This window comes from Anticarsia gemmatalis, chromosome 5, assembly GCF_050436995.1.
Source record: "Anticarsia gemmatalis isolate Benzon Research Colony breed Stoneville strain chromosome 5, ilAntGemm2 primary, whole genome shotgun sequence".
Lineage (NCBI taxonomy): Eukaryota > Metazoa > Arthropoda > Insecta > Lepidoptera > Erebidae > Anticarsia > Anticarsia gemmatalis.
In genome coordinates this window covers 1,913,274-1,929,860 of record NC_134749.1, presented here as the reverse complement: position 1 = coordinate 1,929,860, position 16,587 = coordinate 1,913,274, and the positions used below count along the sequence as shown (strand labels likewise).

Here is a 16,587-nt window from a genome sequence, read left to right as displayed (position 1 = left end):
TGGAGACTACGGCCCTTCTCCCATTACGATACTTGTGGGGTACGATACTCGAGTATAATACTAGTTGGATACATGTTCGCTACCCGATGCTCGCATATTATGCAACTTAAAAGTTACTAAATTCATCATTTGTGCAAACTCGTTTTTTGTAGACTGACGTTATGTCGAGCGACTCCAGTGACGATGAAGCTCTTGCAGTTTTTTTGTTTTATAGAAATAGAAGACGTCAACGCAAGAGTAGAAAATACTGGATTCATCCATATATTGAAAGAAACATAAATTGTAGAGTTTTTGTAGCCGCACAAGAACTACAACACGATGATAAGAAATTTTTATCTTTTTACCGAATGTCTAAAGAGTCCTACTTGCATCTTGAGCCGTTTTCAATCTATACATATTATTATAGGTAATAAAATCGTAGGAAAGTCAAAACTGTAGATTGCATATTTTTTTATATTTTATCTCTTGGTTGACAGTCCTAAGCCTGTGTAAAGTATGAAGGTAAATCAAGGGATATTTTTGTCTACATTTATACAGTAACAAATAATGTATAAACTATAAAGCAGTTCTCAATTTCTCACAGTTTCTATAGCACCTAGGAGCTGTGAGGAACTGAGGAACTACCTATATTATCAAATGTTAGATTCTGTCAAACTTGAAACGTGGTGGAACTATATAGTTCCGCGAAAATGTTTCCTGAACATAGTTCCAATTATGAAATGAATGATTCCATGTTCAATCCGCTCCCGAACATGAGCGCATGTCTACGCGAGACGCGACGCACAAGCGACCAACACGGCGGGTATCGCGAGACTAGTCGCGAACGCGTAGAATACCAGTATCGTAATGTGAGAGTCTCCATACAAATGTATGTGAGATACTTCGTGGCGACTAGTCTCCGAGACTAGAGTCGCGCGGGCGTTTCGTAATGGGAGAAGGGCTTACCAGTATCGTAAAGTGAGAGTTTTTTTTTTTTTTTTTTTTTTTTTTTTTTTTTTTTTTTTTTTTTTTTTTTAAATACAACTCCCGCACTAAGAATTGCTCTTGTGTCGCGGGGACTTTTACAAACATACAAACAACGGACACAAAGCACAACCAGACCCGAAACAATTATTTGTGGATCGCACAAATAATTGTCCCGTGTGGGAATCGAACCCACGACCTCCCGTTGCAGTGGTATCGGCGTGGCGACCTAAACCACTGCGCCACAGAGGCAGTCGAAAAGTAAAAATAATATATGCTAAACATAATTCTAGATGGATTAAGTTTTCAAATTGTGCATCTATAATATTATTTCAGCCAAAACATTGCACTAAACATAAATAATAACTATCAATAGTTGCTTAAATCCATTGTTTTGTGACTATTATACCCGAATAATAGAAATATTAGCTAATACCATTGTGTTAACGTAGGCTTTACAAAAGTTGAGTCGTTGAGTAATCATAATTTTGTTTGTCACTGACTTATTGCGATATAAATAATATGAAATAATTACTTTATTATTGTAATGAATTGTTCTTTTGTAATGTTTTGGGCTTATATAATTATCCCTCCAATTTATTACGGATTTGGCTTATGTAATGTTTGTTAATAAAATTAGTAGGGCGAGCTCATTGCTCTAACAAACACTGAACAGTATTGTTCACTGAGTGCAATTAGTGTTTTTAATAAAATTAAAACTAAATAATAAATAAATTTAACCCATTACTGTCCCACTGCTGGGCAAGGGTCTCCTCCCATAATGAGGGAGGGGTTAGGCCTTCAGTCCACCACGCTGGCCAAGTACGGGTTGGGGACTCAATAAATGTATTAAACAAATTTTAGGCATGCAAGGTTTCCTCACGATGTTTTCCTCCACCGTTGGAGCATGTGACAATTATTTCTAATACACACATAACTTCGAAAAGTCTTTGGTGTGTTGCTTCGGGTTCGAACCTGCGACCACTTGCGTGGGAGGTGTCAACTTATACCACTCGGCTATCACTGCTTTAAATTAGATTTAATTTTTAGATCAATGAATGCTGACATCTATTGCTTGAATAATTAAAATATCTAGAAACTAATTACTTTAAGTGTTATTTTTTCAAGAGCCTGATAGAAAATAATAGCATCACGTCCAAACGCTCAGATTTTTTTTATTTTAGAAGGCAGTTTGGTATAGGTACGTATGTTATCCAAAATCCAAACTACGTAAAATCAACGGTGTGTAGGTATAATTTTTAAGCTAGAACCACATTTGTGTTTTTTTTTATGATCCACCCAGAAAAACAAGAAACGAGCTAGATGCATAATACCATGGAAAGACAAGAGACCACACGAAACGAACAATTTCTAGCCAATTATATTTTTTATTTAGCAATAATATAATTTCTATTGCTTTATTATCAAGTCTTATTGGTAGTAATATACGTAGTTTGCACCTCAATTCTTCTTTTTGTCTATTATCATAGTTATTGTGACAGATCTTGACAGATTGTGTACAAATTGCGATAATTTGCAAATAATTTTTATATCGATACTAAATCAAGTATTATATTGAAGAAAACATTTTATATGATCAGAGTTTGTTATTTATTTCAAGACAGAGTGTTTCCTACAATTATCTGGTACTGTTGGTAACCTATCATTAACTCAAAAATCTTTTTCCATAAGACGATGTAAAGACAACTAAAACTTTGTTTGCCTAATCTATTAAAACACGAACTCACGTCAGAATGGCTTCACCTAGGTGTAATGGTTCATTTAATTGTATTGTCATTCTATTCAAATAAGTTAGCTCCTAATACATACTTTCTTTAATTGTGTTTTAACACACTAGTTGATTGCTGCGGATATTCCTAATAAAATGTTAGAAAAGATTGTAAAATACTGATGGTTAAGATAGGAGATGTTATTATATAAAAATTGAAGTGGCTATATTTTGTATTGCTGGTTTCTCTACTAATAACGTTAAGGTCTAAAAGTGTGTTGAGTGAATTTTGCTATTTCTTTTAACAACAGCTCAATTCCATAACCTCAGCTCATCCTTATTTATTACGCTTTGTTTTATCGTGTTGGTGAAAGAGTACAACGAGAACTCAGATCCTACATAGACTATTTGTCTTGTCCTTATGTTGCATGCTATAAAGAGATTTGGCCGATGTTCTTAAGACCGATTGCCTGCCTGCCGTCAACCTTCCTATGAAAGATCTTACTTAGAATGATCAAAACTTTATTTTACAATTATAGAATTAACTACTTTGCAATTTTGAATTATTGTATTCTATAATCTGCTTATAATAAATCGCAGTCTAGTGCTCCCTTATTTGTGAGGCGACTAATGCCCAATAGCGGGATAGTTACGGGTTAAGAAAGTGTATCTATTTGTTTGGTTTTTTGTCACTAAAAAGAGCTAATCAAAACATGCACCCACATTAATCAATGTCGTATTTAAAACGGAAACTGGAGCGCATTTTATTTGAATACAATAGTGAACAGCAATGTAAGTGTTAAATACATATAATCAGAATAGATTACTTTATACTAACTTTATCTAATGTTATCATTCGTAGAGTACGTTCTAGGGAGGTATCACGTTATGAAGTTTTGATAGTGTACGAGTAACAATGGATGCGAGAATCATTGAAGAGGATCTTGGTTTGGCAAACAACGATTTGCGTAAGTTTTTTTAGAGGTTTTCGATGGAACTTTTTTTTTATTGTTCTTTACAGGCTGTAGTTATAATTTAAGGTTTCATATATACCTGATCTTTGGTACTATTTAAGATATCGCCATACTTTGGTGTTGAAAATTTATGTTGTTTTGTTGTATATTTGGCACCCCCTGTATAATTGTTGATAAATGCTGAAAGTGAACTTTTATTACCTACATTAGTATTTAAATTAAGTAACTGAATCTATTTCGAAGCCACGGAGATATTTTTAAAAGTTTTTTTTTATTATTTAGGAATAGGATCTAAAATATTGTTGTGGAGCGTAACATAGTCAAAAAATTGGCAGTAGTACGGTGAACTGAATGACTTCCTACGTAAAGGCAATGCTTAATATTATAATAAAGTGAATAGAAAAAAAAATGCGTAGAGACTTTAAAATATTTGTTTTCTTTTCTTTTCAGTAACCGATGATTCTATATCAACATGGACGCTAGAAGAGACCCTTACCGGCTTAGGTACCGTCCTAGGCTTTTACCTAATACTAGTCATGAAAATACTACCTGGTTTAATGAGATATCGGGAGCCGTTTAAATTGAATAAAATTATGTTGGTGTATAACGCCTTTCAAGTCGCCTTCTCGGTTTATGTTGTGCTAAACGTAAGTATGCGTGTTGCTATTAGTATTTTTGTAGGCGTTTTACGATTCAATACATAATTTGGAGTTTACTTACACTTGTAGTGATATATCGCCTCTTTACTTCAATAATGTGATGAGTTGGAAAAATTGGGGATTTTTTTATTTGATGATTGAAATCGCCGTGTTCTGTTTTATTTTCTCTAAAAAAGCGGTATCTTTTACGTCAATAATGGTTCAGATATTAACTTCTGTAAAACAGTTGATTCAATCATTTACAAAGAAACGAAGTAAATATTTAGCAGTAGATTTACTTAGCGTAAAAATAACTTTATCTAGCAAATTCAATAAAGTGTTTGGGTTAATGCAGGTGGTGTGAAATCGAAAAAATTGTCTTCGGAATAACGTGTTTGTTTATTTACATTTTTTTGTTTCAGTATCTAAATTATATTTACAATTATCGAATCATCACTACAAGATGTCCCAGAGGCAGAGATATGCAGGAGGTAAAGTTTTATGATACTCATAAATTTGTAATACGAAACCTAGTCTAAGAAAGCGCCTACTTAAAAATGTATAATATTCTAAATCCAAGTTATGTATAAGTAATGACAAATTCATACTTACTGTATTTTCTGGTAAATTCCGCAACAATTCGTTCCTATAAAAAATGGGAGACCTTAAAGAAGCGTACTGCGTTCGCTTGACGATCAACCTATACACTTGCCGTGGTTGTCAAATGTGCTTGCAAATAAAATGTAAAGATTAAAAAAAATGCTGCTTCAACGTTCTTTTTTTACAGGTGATAAATGACATCTACCCCTACTTCATAGCAAAACACTTGGATCTCCTAGACACAGTATTCTTCGTACTCCGTAAAAAAGACAATCAAGTCACCTTCCTTCACCTCTACCACCACACTACTATGGTGACTTGGACGTGGTTGCACTTGATGTATCATCCGACGGACAATTTCGTAGTAGTTGGAATGCTCAACAGCTTTGTCCATGTGTTAATGTATGCGTATTATGCGATATCGTCGCTAGGACCCGAATACCAGAAGTATATTTGGTGGAAGAAGCATTTGACTAAGGTTCAGTTGGTAAGTAATATCATTTTACACGGTTAACTAGCTTCTATCTCTTACTTGAATTATTCTAATAATCTCTATCCATCTAAGAAACAGAGTATTGGTTAATCCAGTTTATAAGTAAAAGATATCCATATTATATCCTCCTTAAGCTTTTGCTATAACAAAGGTATCTTCGAAAATTGACAATTGTTTCTGGTTCCAATGTTTGATCAAATCTTTCGTTCTCATCCTAGCAAGGCAGCATTTACATCTAAGCTAAAGTCTTAGAGCAAAGATTTTAGGACATTCAGTTGCATAAAACTATCCGCTAGGAGGCTAGCTAGACGGCCGGTCTGTATTTGCAATAAATGTAATCGATGCATCTCAAAAGTTGCACTGTGTCGCAATGACTTGCAAGAAAAAATGCATTTAAAAAGAATGGAAATCAAAATTGCAGAAAATCGAAACATTGACAAATTCTTATTTTATTCATGTATACGTTAAAGTAACACAATCTCAGTATTATTTCTAAACAATAAAGCAATGTTATTTGACATTTCCACCGTACATTGAATTTCTTCATCTGTGATGTGATGATGTTCAACCGTGTGAAAGTTCAATGCGTGATGAGTATTACATTTGATGAACAATGAGGAAATGCTTAATGCAATATGATACTAGCTTCTGGCTTTGACTTAGACCAAAAATAATTTTCTGTTATAATATGGGTACTCTCTTCTAAGAAAAAAAATACAGTCTAAATTAATCGGTGTTCAAAAATATTATGTTCCATGTACTGAACAATATAAACATTTTAAGACTTTGCAAGTGTTAAGAAAATATTTTTATTTAAAGTTAAACGAGAAATTTATGGGTAATTCTCGGCAGCATACCTTATCCATCTCTTACGTTGTTGAGTGGTTCAAGGTAACCTTTAACTTGTACTTTGTTACAACTAAACTCCAGGCACATAATTATCATCCGTATCTAATTACATTTTACTATGACATACACGTCATACTCACGCATTGCTTTCATGGAAAATGGCAGCCACTGAAGAAGTCACTTGCAATGATAGCTGCAAATTATTTTTGTGTATCCTTCCTTATACACAAACAATAAAACTTTGATGAAGTTTGTAGACCACCATCCTTCACGAAATGTAGAATATTTTGCTGTACAGAAATTATAAATTGTTATTTATTATAAAGTCTTCCAAATTGAACAACAGCAACAATTTTAGAAATAACTAATAAATTGTTGACCATGATGCAATGTTTTGTACAATAAGACGTTTACACAAAGAATAATCTATTTCTTCTTCTTACAGGTCCAGTTTATCTTAGTGGTCTCCCATCTCCACTACCAACAGAAGCTGTCTCCTTGTCCGATACCCAACTTCTTCCACAACTTCTGCATGTTCCTTATATGTTCGTTCTTCGCCCTCTTCTTGAAATTCTACTTCAGCAGTTACAAGAAGAAGCGGACTCCTGAAAAAGAAGGAAAAGAAGTTGAGTACAACGATCACCAGAGATTATTGAAGGCACGATAATTATGATTAGTTTTCTAGTTTTGTTAGTTTTAGTCTTATTTTAAATATAGTTTTTTGTTTACTGTAATTCGAATTTTATTTATTTTAATTTAGAGCGGTTTCAAAAATACCTAAACCTCATGTATAAAAAGGCTGATATAGTACGATTTCGATTTTTGGATCGGCCCTGACCAAAGTGTTAACTGTTTTTGTGAAGAGAAAATAAGTCTATGTTTTGAAAAATAGAACAAATTCTTAAAAACCACCATGTAAATGGAGTACATGTACACCCTCAAATACTTTTCAAGATAGCATGGATAGTAAGGCGTACCATTATGACTACATTAAAATTTGTTAACAACCTTTTACGTTGTTACAACCTTCTAATTTGGTATACGGTAATTTAGATTTTAATTATCATTGCAAATTTAGAAATACTCGGTAACTGAGTACATCTTAAAATAGGTACTTTCAGTAAAGGAGAATGGGCACTCCTGGGCGGTCGGCGGCCATTAATGAAAGTAGTGTCAAATTAAAGTAATGATAACTAGGAACAACTTTTACTAAGAACGTTTTGCTGCAATCCTTCCAGGAAACAATATATTGACATGTAAATATAATGGAATTTCATAGAACAAATACAATTATTTCGTGTCTGTAATGCATTTAATGTTGTGTAATAACGTTACATCTTCTTATAACGATTGCAATGCCATCAAAATGAACAATAATCGTAACTCGTATCTATCTATCATATGGTTCACCTAGTTTCAAAGTGGTTCAAGCCGCCCGAATGTTATCTTAGATGACAACAACCGGGACCGACTTTTTACGTGCCCTCGGAAGCACGGAGAAGCTCAGTTCAAATACCACAATGCGGTCACCCATCTATAGAATGACCGCGCCAACGGTTGCTTAACCAACAGATCGTTTACCGACCAGTGAGCGCAACTGGCTATGAACGCCTCGTTTTTAAGCTAAGCATTCAAGACAGATAAGTCGTCTCAGTGAATATATTATAGAAGAGCAAGATGTTTATTTGTCACGATATTTATATAAGTATTTACATGTTATGATTGTTCGAATATTAATAATGTCTACATTTGTATGCAATAATATAAATAGTACTTTTTATTTAATCTCCGAATATAAGCCAAAAATATGTTTTTATACTATTAAAAGTGCTCAAAAACAAAAATGTATTTTGTTCGTCATATAAGTGCGTCGCGGCAATAAAACTTCTACACGGTAATTATAGGACTAAACTACATTAAAAAAACAAAAAATCAAGTTTGGCCGCGGATCGCCCAGGCTCCATACTATTTTGCCCATTCTCCTTTTGTGGAAGTAAATTTAAATGTCTGCGAGATATGGAAGGTGACCCTAAATATATAATATTTGTCCCCTCAACATTTATAATCATATTTAAATACATTAGTTTCATCAAGAACAGTTTTGTTTTTAAATAAAGTCACTTGTCAGAGATTGAGGGCATGCTTGAGCAAATTGTAATTAACATCAAGTAAAAACACAAATGCATCGTGTAGAGAGATAACAAAAAGTAGTATTAGTTTCGAACCCTGCAATGACTTTAATTGCACGCAAGGTAAAAAAACAGCAATGGAGACATAAGATCGTCTGATTTCTGAGATCTGGACGATATTTTTAAAGCAAATTAAGAAAAGAAACGAACTCCAGTGGGATTAATTTATTAAATTTTTCTTAACCTTTTACAAACAACGAACAAATATTACAAGCTGGACACATTTTTTTAGCAAACGATCTTTGAAATCTATACTAATATTATAAAGCTGAAGAGTTTGTTTGTTTGTTTATTTGTTTGTTTGTTTGTTTGAACGCGCTAATCTCAGGAACTTCTAGTCCGATTTAAAACAATCTTTCACTGTTAGACAGCCCATTTATCGAGGAAGGCTATAGGCTATATATCATCACGCTACGACCAATAGGAGCAGAAAACCAGTAAAAAATGTTACAAAAACGGGGAAAATTTTGACCCACTCTCTTATGTGACGCAAGCGAAGTTGCGCGGGTCAGCTATCTGATATACTACGATACTGCGTTTATCCATTTGCAAGTAGATCAGTTATTTACTAGTAATGATAATTAGAAACAATATTGTTTGTAACAATTCATGTTATTTTAAATGCCTACAAGGAAGGGCATCACAGCACTGACCTACTAATACCCACACGTCATTGCATACAAATGTAGTATTAAACAATATTATAATGTGAAAAGTTGATGTGTAATGCAATTGATATCACTAGCACTTTTTTTAACTCTAGGAAATGGTATAACGGATTAAGGGCAGAAACAAAATGGAGTTCATGAAAAATATCGCTTCGCTTTGAGAGAAAAGTTTTGTAATAATAATCAATATCTGATCACTTTTTGTAATAACTAAATTTTAGCCAGCTTATACAGGTCCCCAATTCGCTTTTGGCTAGCATAGTGGAGTTATGGATTAGTCTCTTCTTCGTCCCGAGAAGAGACGAGCTAGGTAGTATTAGGCATTTATTTAGGTCAGTATAAGGTGAAAACTTTATTTATATGCACATAGGTGGAAGATCAACTCTAATGTCATTTCTAAGATTCCCAATTCGTATGTCTGAGATGTAAATTTTCACTAGTGTAACTAACCTAAACTACCGTAAAGATCGTAGGGTTACAGACATACACACAGAGACACCAAAATACAACTTACTGAAAATATTTATTCCTAGTTTGCTTGGGTGATATCACCTGAAACTGTTTGTGATTTAAAGAAACATCTGTTCGGTGTCAAATTCGAGCGAAAGAAATTAAACCAAACGGGAAACACTGGCATTTTCTTACATTATCGTATGGTTAATTGTCAACCTAGTGTAATAGTTCTTCAAGCTGCTCATGGCTTTTGACATGGCTTAACAGCTGTTATTTTCGTAAACAACTACTAGGATCGAACTTTTACGTGCTCTCCGAAGCACGGAAACGTTTAGTTCAATTAATACAAAGGGCATACCATACGATGTATGACCTACGCCAAGTGTTGCTTAACCCACAGATCGTTTACCGACTCTTGACCGCAACTGTCAATGGGCACAGCTTCTAAATTAAAAAATAAACAACAAAATCGGTTTATCCAATAAATAAAAATGTAGAAACATGCAACAAACAAAAATAAATTGATGTACACAAATTGAAAATCTCCTTTTTCTTATAGGACGTGTAAACCACGTTATTATCCTCCAATTCTTAAGCACATACCTTGAATTATTCACCGTTGTATAAAACTATTTAATTTTGTTCTTTGAATACATTAATAACCTAATTAGTTTGTTGTTTAAATTATTTCTTTATATTTGGGTGAACTATTGACTTTTTTAGAATTTCCGCGATGTCATTAGTTGTTTTGTCTTTGTAACGTTCGAAAACGTGTATTTCAGCACTCGCACAAAAAGTATATCAAAATCACGTCTCAGTCTTTACACGAAATTAAAATACATGTAAGTAAGTCATACCCTTTCTTATGTTATATGAAGTGACTCAATGAGAATGCATTTTCTAATTAGGCTGTATATTTGTTTTCTATGAATGTAGATACTCCTAAATTACATAGCTGTCAGTGTCATTGGTTCGTTATTAAAATGCAGTGTTACTGAAAATAAGTACCCTATACTAAAATTCCGTCAAATTAGTAGGGAGCCTTAACACGTAAAAAGTAACTTGATCATAATAATTCTGTTCTATTTATTTCCAAAATAAAGTAGATAATATATATCAAACTGCCCAACTTCAGCCGAACATGGATCACTGATATTCTAAATCCTTGATTTTGTATACTTTTGGGAGTCTGGAACTTTGTATACAAGGCTCTCTACTAAGTTGTTGGTATATAAATGTCATCTTATTAGGTTTAGACGTGAAAGTGTCGCAAACAGTCACACAGGCATTACTTTCGCTTTTATAACACAACAAGTATTAGTAAGGATTAGCATAGGAGGATTTTGCTTGTCCATATTGAAACACAATACCTGACCAGTGACCATTCTACTTCTTTCCGTTGTCAGAACGACTTAAAACCCTCGCCGCCAAGCCCAATCTCTCATTATTTCAATATTTATACATTCTATAGTTACAAACCCTCATTTAATAATGCGGAAATCACTTTATCAACTTTTTTTATTAATTTGTCTAAGGATAATCCAAAATAAAATTTAGGATTCTTTTACTCAAATAAAATATCGTAAATAGAGGCGGACTTGTCTGATTTAGTTTAGTTTTATAAATTAGTTTAGTATTTTCAGTGAAAATTGAAAACTTTGGAAAAATCACTGCTCTCTCATAATAAATTGGCACTTTTATAATCGCGTTTTCTGATGATGAATACAGAGTACTAAGTTTCGTAATAAAATCTATTTTTAAAACACAAAAATATGTATTTAGGGCAAAACAAAGTTATGTTAATTTAGTACCTTCGAAATATCCTTTTATCAACTGGTCTAGAATGTTTTTATTTACATAGATTCTTATAAGTTCCGGTGAACATAAACCTAAATACAGTTATGCATATACATTTATTACATAAGGATTACCGAATTCTACGATTATTACGAGAGAAAGCCAGACAGATGTGAACTAAAAGAATTTGTTTTATTTTTTCCGCAATCGTTTAAGGTAATTTTCATTGAGCAAAAACATCCAAAATAGCATTTTTTATTTACAACACTAGCTGACAAGCGCAACTTCGCTTGCGTCACATAAGAGAGAATAGGTCCTGTCATATTTTCCCCCGTTTTTGTAACATTTTTTACTGGTACTCTGCCCCTGTTCGGTTTTTACTGGTACTTTTGAACAACTGAACTAAATTGGATATTTTTTTAAATATGATTGTAAATTTGTTACTGTACGGCGCGCGGCGGGAAAAGGTTTGTATATGATCGTTGGGATCAAAATCCGCATGGGAAGGGAATCACCGGGATGTAATTGTATTATACCTGGACGAAGTTGGGCTAGTCCGCTAGTTATACACAAAAAAGAAACAATCTAACTCCTATAACTCACGAAATGATAGCTCGATAGAAGTGGGTGAGAACACCTTTCGCCAAATCACATGACAAGCAATCGAATGCAAATTAAAGGCTTTGAACAAGATCTAGAAGAAGTATTCTATAACTATTGCCAAACTACTAAACCTTGCCGACTAGTAACATTAAATTACACCTGTTAAACAAATGAATACTGGAACAGGTTTGCCTAAACTTGTCTCGTAATTTTACTATGCGTGCGTATGCGTACTGAGACGGCCTTATCGGTACATCGGTTTAAAAGTTAAGCTTTGTGTACATGAAGTTTACAAACTTTTAACAGACTTGAAAGAAAGGAGTTCTTAATTTGGGTGTTTATTTTTTAATGCATGGTTGTGCGTAACTTCTTCATGATAATGAGTTTAAAATGTTATTAGTTAAACTTTTTTTAACTACATAAAACAGTCTGCCTAGGAAAATTTTGTTCAGTCAGTGTTCTAAATTTTAATTGTCACTTTGTAAAAATCTGAATATAATCTGAAAACCTATTTCTATGAAAAATGGTTATTCTAATTAACTTGTGGGTGCGATGCAGTCTCACGCAAAAAACCAGATTAGTGTACTGCGCTGAGAACGAATTTCGGATTGGTCTAGACTAAAAATTTGGTATCTTAAAACATAAATATTTATTTTATATTTACATTGAATGACAATCAGTGCAATAATCTATTGCACAAATAGATTTCAGACGGAAATATTTTAAGATTTTTAATACCTGTTTTTACATTTCTTCATTGAAAAAGTGTTGTCAAAAGCAAATAATTTCGCAATTCGCATTTGTATGCGCGAAGAACAAATTCGTTTGACTTTCCTAATACCTATTATGTAGGACACGTGTGTTATGACCTAGGTATATAACGTTTGTCTCTACATAACACTTAATCAGGTAATGAATCATTATAAAATATATTTTTACATTTTCGAATAGAATCAATGGTTTTGAAATTAATAACTGTAAAATATTTTTTATATTTTTGAATTGAATCAATGGTTTGGAAGAAAAATACATACATACATGAAATCACGCCTTCTTCCCTATGGGGTAGGCTGGTCTCTGTCTAGAGGAAGTGTTTCGTTATATTCCTCCTCCCTTCCATGAAATACCATATATTCTCCACCACTTCGCTCTATCCTGGACATCGCCTTGGGAAACCTCAAACTCGCTTATGTCTTATTGCACTACAGTTTCCCATCTTGTTTTGGACACTCTGGATCTTCGACTGGATAGGAATAGCTGTAGTGCCTTGGAGGACTTCTCTTGATATATCCATACCATCTCAGTCTACTCTTCTGCAGTTATTCAGGTGCACCCAGGTGTACGCGACATCAACGGACGTTATGATACATAGACATACGTGTGAGGAAGCCTGGGCTTCTTCACACGTATTCCTTACGGATCTTATTAAATCTGGTCACGCCACATATCCCCATGCGTTGTTCTGTAGAAGAAAAAAATACAAAATCTCATTTTATAAACAAGAGTCAATGTCATATCGCACAAAATAAAAATATGATAACATCTTTTAATAACACCTAAATCATCTTAAATCATTATGCACATAATTATACACATATATCAAAATCATGTAGCATAATATGATGATATCAAAAATATTTTTGTATTGAGCACAAGTATCTGTTCTAAGTTTGGATAAAGTATATAAGTACGTATGTTTATTACTTGTCTGTTGCCATAGAACAAGCTCTGTTCAGTTTTTAATTACAAAGATTTTTGTGAGCCTTTAAAGATATTATTTATGACATATACTCATGAAAACATCACGCCTGTTATACCCATAAAAGAGGTGTATGAAATACACCCACAATGTTAATCCCATTATAATAGGGGGCGAGCCTATTGCTATTTACCAGACACCGTACCAAACTCCGGGCTACTATTGAGACATAATCTAATAAAGATTAGAAAATAATAATAGTACTTTGACCAACCCGGGAATCAAACCCGATACTTAATTTTCACCAGTCGGATAAACTATCGACCGCGCCACAGAAGCAGTAAATATATTGATTATTATTTTATTACAGTGTACAGTGTGAATGCGCCTTAAAAATATTGTAAACGAGGCTTCACTTCACTTCATTCATCCGGTGGTTTGTCAGAACAGTTGCGTGTGCGCAGGTCTGTTCAAACGCCTTCAGTTAACTCCTAACCACCGCGCCAGTCGCCCGCCTAACAGGTGCGACTCGTAATACGCGTGTGTTATTAATAATAAAATAATAAATTATAATTATTATTTTGTGTTTGTTCATCTTCATCGATAAACAAAGGTCAGTTTGATTTTTTATTTATTTTGATTGTTTTGTGGTGTTTTGTATCTACCCGAATTTCTATGGTACTTTTTGTAAAGGTAGAGTCGTATGAAAATAATATGATAAAACTACCAATTAATTATATATTTTGTAGGACACTAAACATCGGTAAAAACAATTCATAAAAGGATTATAATTATCAACATAAACCACATCAAAAAAATATTTATTTGATTATTAGGTACACACACACACTCTCTTTCTTCTTTGCTATTCGTCCTATATAACATTTATATAATTTTTATTATTAACAAGATTATTTCAATTGACGAGATATTTTATACTCATATCTACCAAAAATAATTATCAAGGCAGCAACACCACAAAATGAATCCCAAAAATATTTTAATCAATAAAATCAATCCTAGTACAAAATTATCAACTTAAAAGACCACATCATAATAACATATAGAGCGCCATACAACTTCATTAAATTCATCCATACATGTACATAAATAACAATTCTAACATTATAAAAGCCTATTAATATCTATTACGTATGACTAAAAGCACTTATAATACGGAAGCACTATGCAATTACATAGTTTAATTGTCTAACTTTCAAAATGTATTTAGTCGCACTCCATAACCGTTTAAGCAAAATTTGCAAACAAAATCAATTAGTGAAACGTAATGAAGATATCTTATTTGTGGAAGTATTCTTACGTAGAATTTTTTGTTAGGGTCACGGGTATAAGACTAGAAATTTTTGTTTTTATCATAAACAGGAATCAAATTCAATACACGCGCTAATTTTTAATTAGCATACTTAGGTGAATCTCTTCCAGCAACGTTATAATTTTCATTATTTTTTTATTTTATTTATGCATCGCTATACTTCTGAATTTTCAATCCTGAATGTCTGTCTGTAGAATTATAATTCCAAAATATACTTAAATCCCGCATCTGTGTATGTCTTTGGAACCGTAGCTCATAAATAAATGAACCAATATCAATGTAGTTTCTCATTACGAAAGCTACTTTTACCTTGATGATTCTTTACTATAATTATAAAATCTGTTTAGTCATCAAGCTCATTTTATTTTGTCAGTCCAATTATGCTAACTATAAAGAAATTGGACTGACGCATCAGCGCAAAATTTCGACTATCGGGCTTCAGACAGCTAGTACGCCATATTTAATTTTACGTCTTCATCGATCGATAGTTAGGCACATGTCTCTAACCCTAGTATTATTGTCTACCTCTTAACCCAGTTAGCTATCGTAGTTACCAACAGGCGATTTGAAGACCATGAAAGCGTTGGAAAGTAGACTAAAAGCCAAGGCAAACTTAAATAAGCTTTAAAAGGCGCTACTTTGTATTCTTCACGTGTAATAGAAGAAGGGAGAAAGGTTTAAATATGATGAACAAACGGACAGAGTAGTTACATTGCACATTAAATATTTGCAACATTAAACTTAGAAAAGCTATCCATTTGCTTATAATATTGTGTCAATTGAATAGAAAACCGTTTGAATAGAATTGATTTTCGTTAATTTATTTTTCAAATGTTATTTTTTTGCACAAAATATTTGATGATGTTGTTTTATAGTCTACTTAACTTAACTTAGTAAAGATTCGGAGTATACAAACTCCAGAATTTAGAACATCAGTGACCCGCACTCTTATTTAGTTGACAGTGACCTGTTTGATACAGCCAGTTAGTTTTGATAATACGTGAACATATCTTACTAATATTATAAATGCGATAGTTTGTGAGTTTGTATGTATGTATGTATGGATGTTTGTTACTCTTTCACGGAAATACTACTTAATCGATTACGATGAAATTTGGTATGTAGGTAGCTGAAGACCCAGAATAACACATACGCTACTTTTTATTCCGGAGTTCTCGAGGGATCGGGATTTACACGGGAAGGGTTTCCACGCGGGCAAAGTCACTGGCGGCCACTAGTTAATTATAATCTAGATAAATTGTGCATGCCAAGTCACTGTACTGAGTTGTCGGACTATAATTATATTGAAGTTGACTTTTTTTAACAGTTCAATATGACCTTGCGAGTGCTATTAGGCATTATGTAGGTACCTATTAAAAAGTCAAATGTGTGTTAAGTATTATTGACCTAAATTAAAAAAAAACCGCAAAAAGAATTTTGCTGTAAGCTACCTACGAAACACACATAGTCACATAATATATGATTTTGTCTAGGTATTTGTGTGTGTCCAACTTAATACTTGTGCGTGTGTATTCGGTGTGCAACCAGACTGTTTGTTATTGCAATATTTAGCAATTACTTTATGACTTTGTCAGTAGC

At 33.2% G+C, this 16,587-nt stretch overlaps 2 protein-coding genes across 2 annotated transcripts in view; both read left to right on the top strand.

Moving 5' to 3' along the window:
- Positions 1-3,542: 3,542 nt before the first annotated feature.
- LOC142973318 (very long chain fatty acid elongase 7-like) lies at positions 3,543-6,980 on the top strand. Its single transcript, XM_076114961.1, has 5 exons — positions 3,543-3,660; positions 4,117-4,313; positions 4,727-4,795; positions 5,092-5,391; positions 6,692-6,980. The coding sequence occupies exons 1-5, from the start codon at positions 3,609-3,611 to the stop codon at positions 6,911-6,913; spliced, it is 840 nt and encodes a 279-aa protein (XP_075971076.1). The 5' UTR covers positions 3,543-3,608; the 3' UTR covers positions 6,914-6,980.
- Positions 6,981-14,109: 7,129 nt separating this feature from the next.
- Positions 14,110-16,587, top strand: part of LOC142972774 (very long chain fatty acid elongase 7-like) — a 46,856-nt gene continuing 44,378 nt past the window's right edge. Inside the window, exon 1 of the mRNA XM_076114052.1 lies at positions 14,110-14,268. The gene's annotated coding sequence lies outside the window, so the exon portion shown is untranslated. The remainder of the gene's footprint in view (positions 14,269-16,587) is intronic.

Coding starts and splice junctions, on each gene's coding strand:
- LOC142973318 (XM_076114961.1), top strand. CDS start 3,609: ATGGATGCGAGAATCATTGAAGAGGATCTTGGTTTGGCAAACAACGAT. Junction 3,661..4,116: donor TTTGGCAAACAACGATTTGC/GTAAGTTTTTTT, acceptor TTTTCTTTTCAG/TAACCGATGATTCTATATCA. Junction 4,314..4,726: donor CGGTTTATGTTGTGCTAAAC/GTAAGTATGCGT, acceptor TTTTTGTTTCAG/TATCTAAATTATATTTACAA.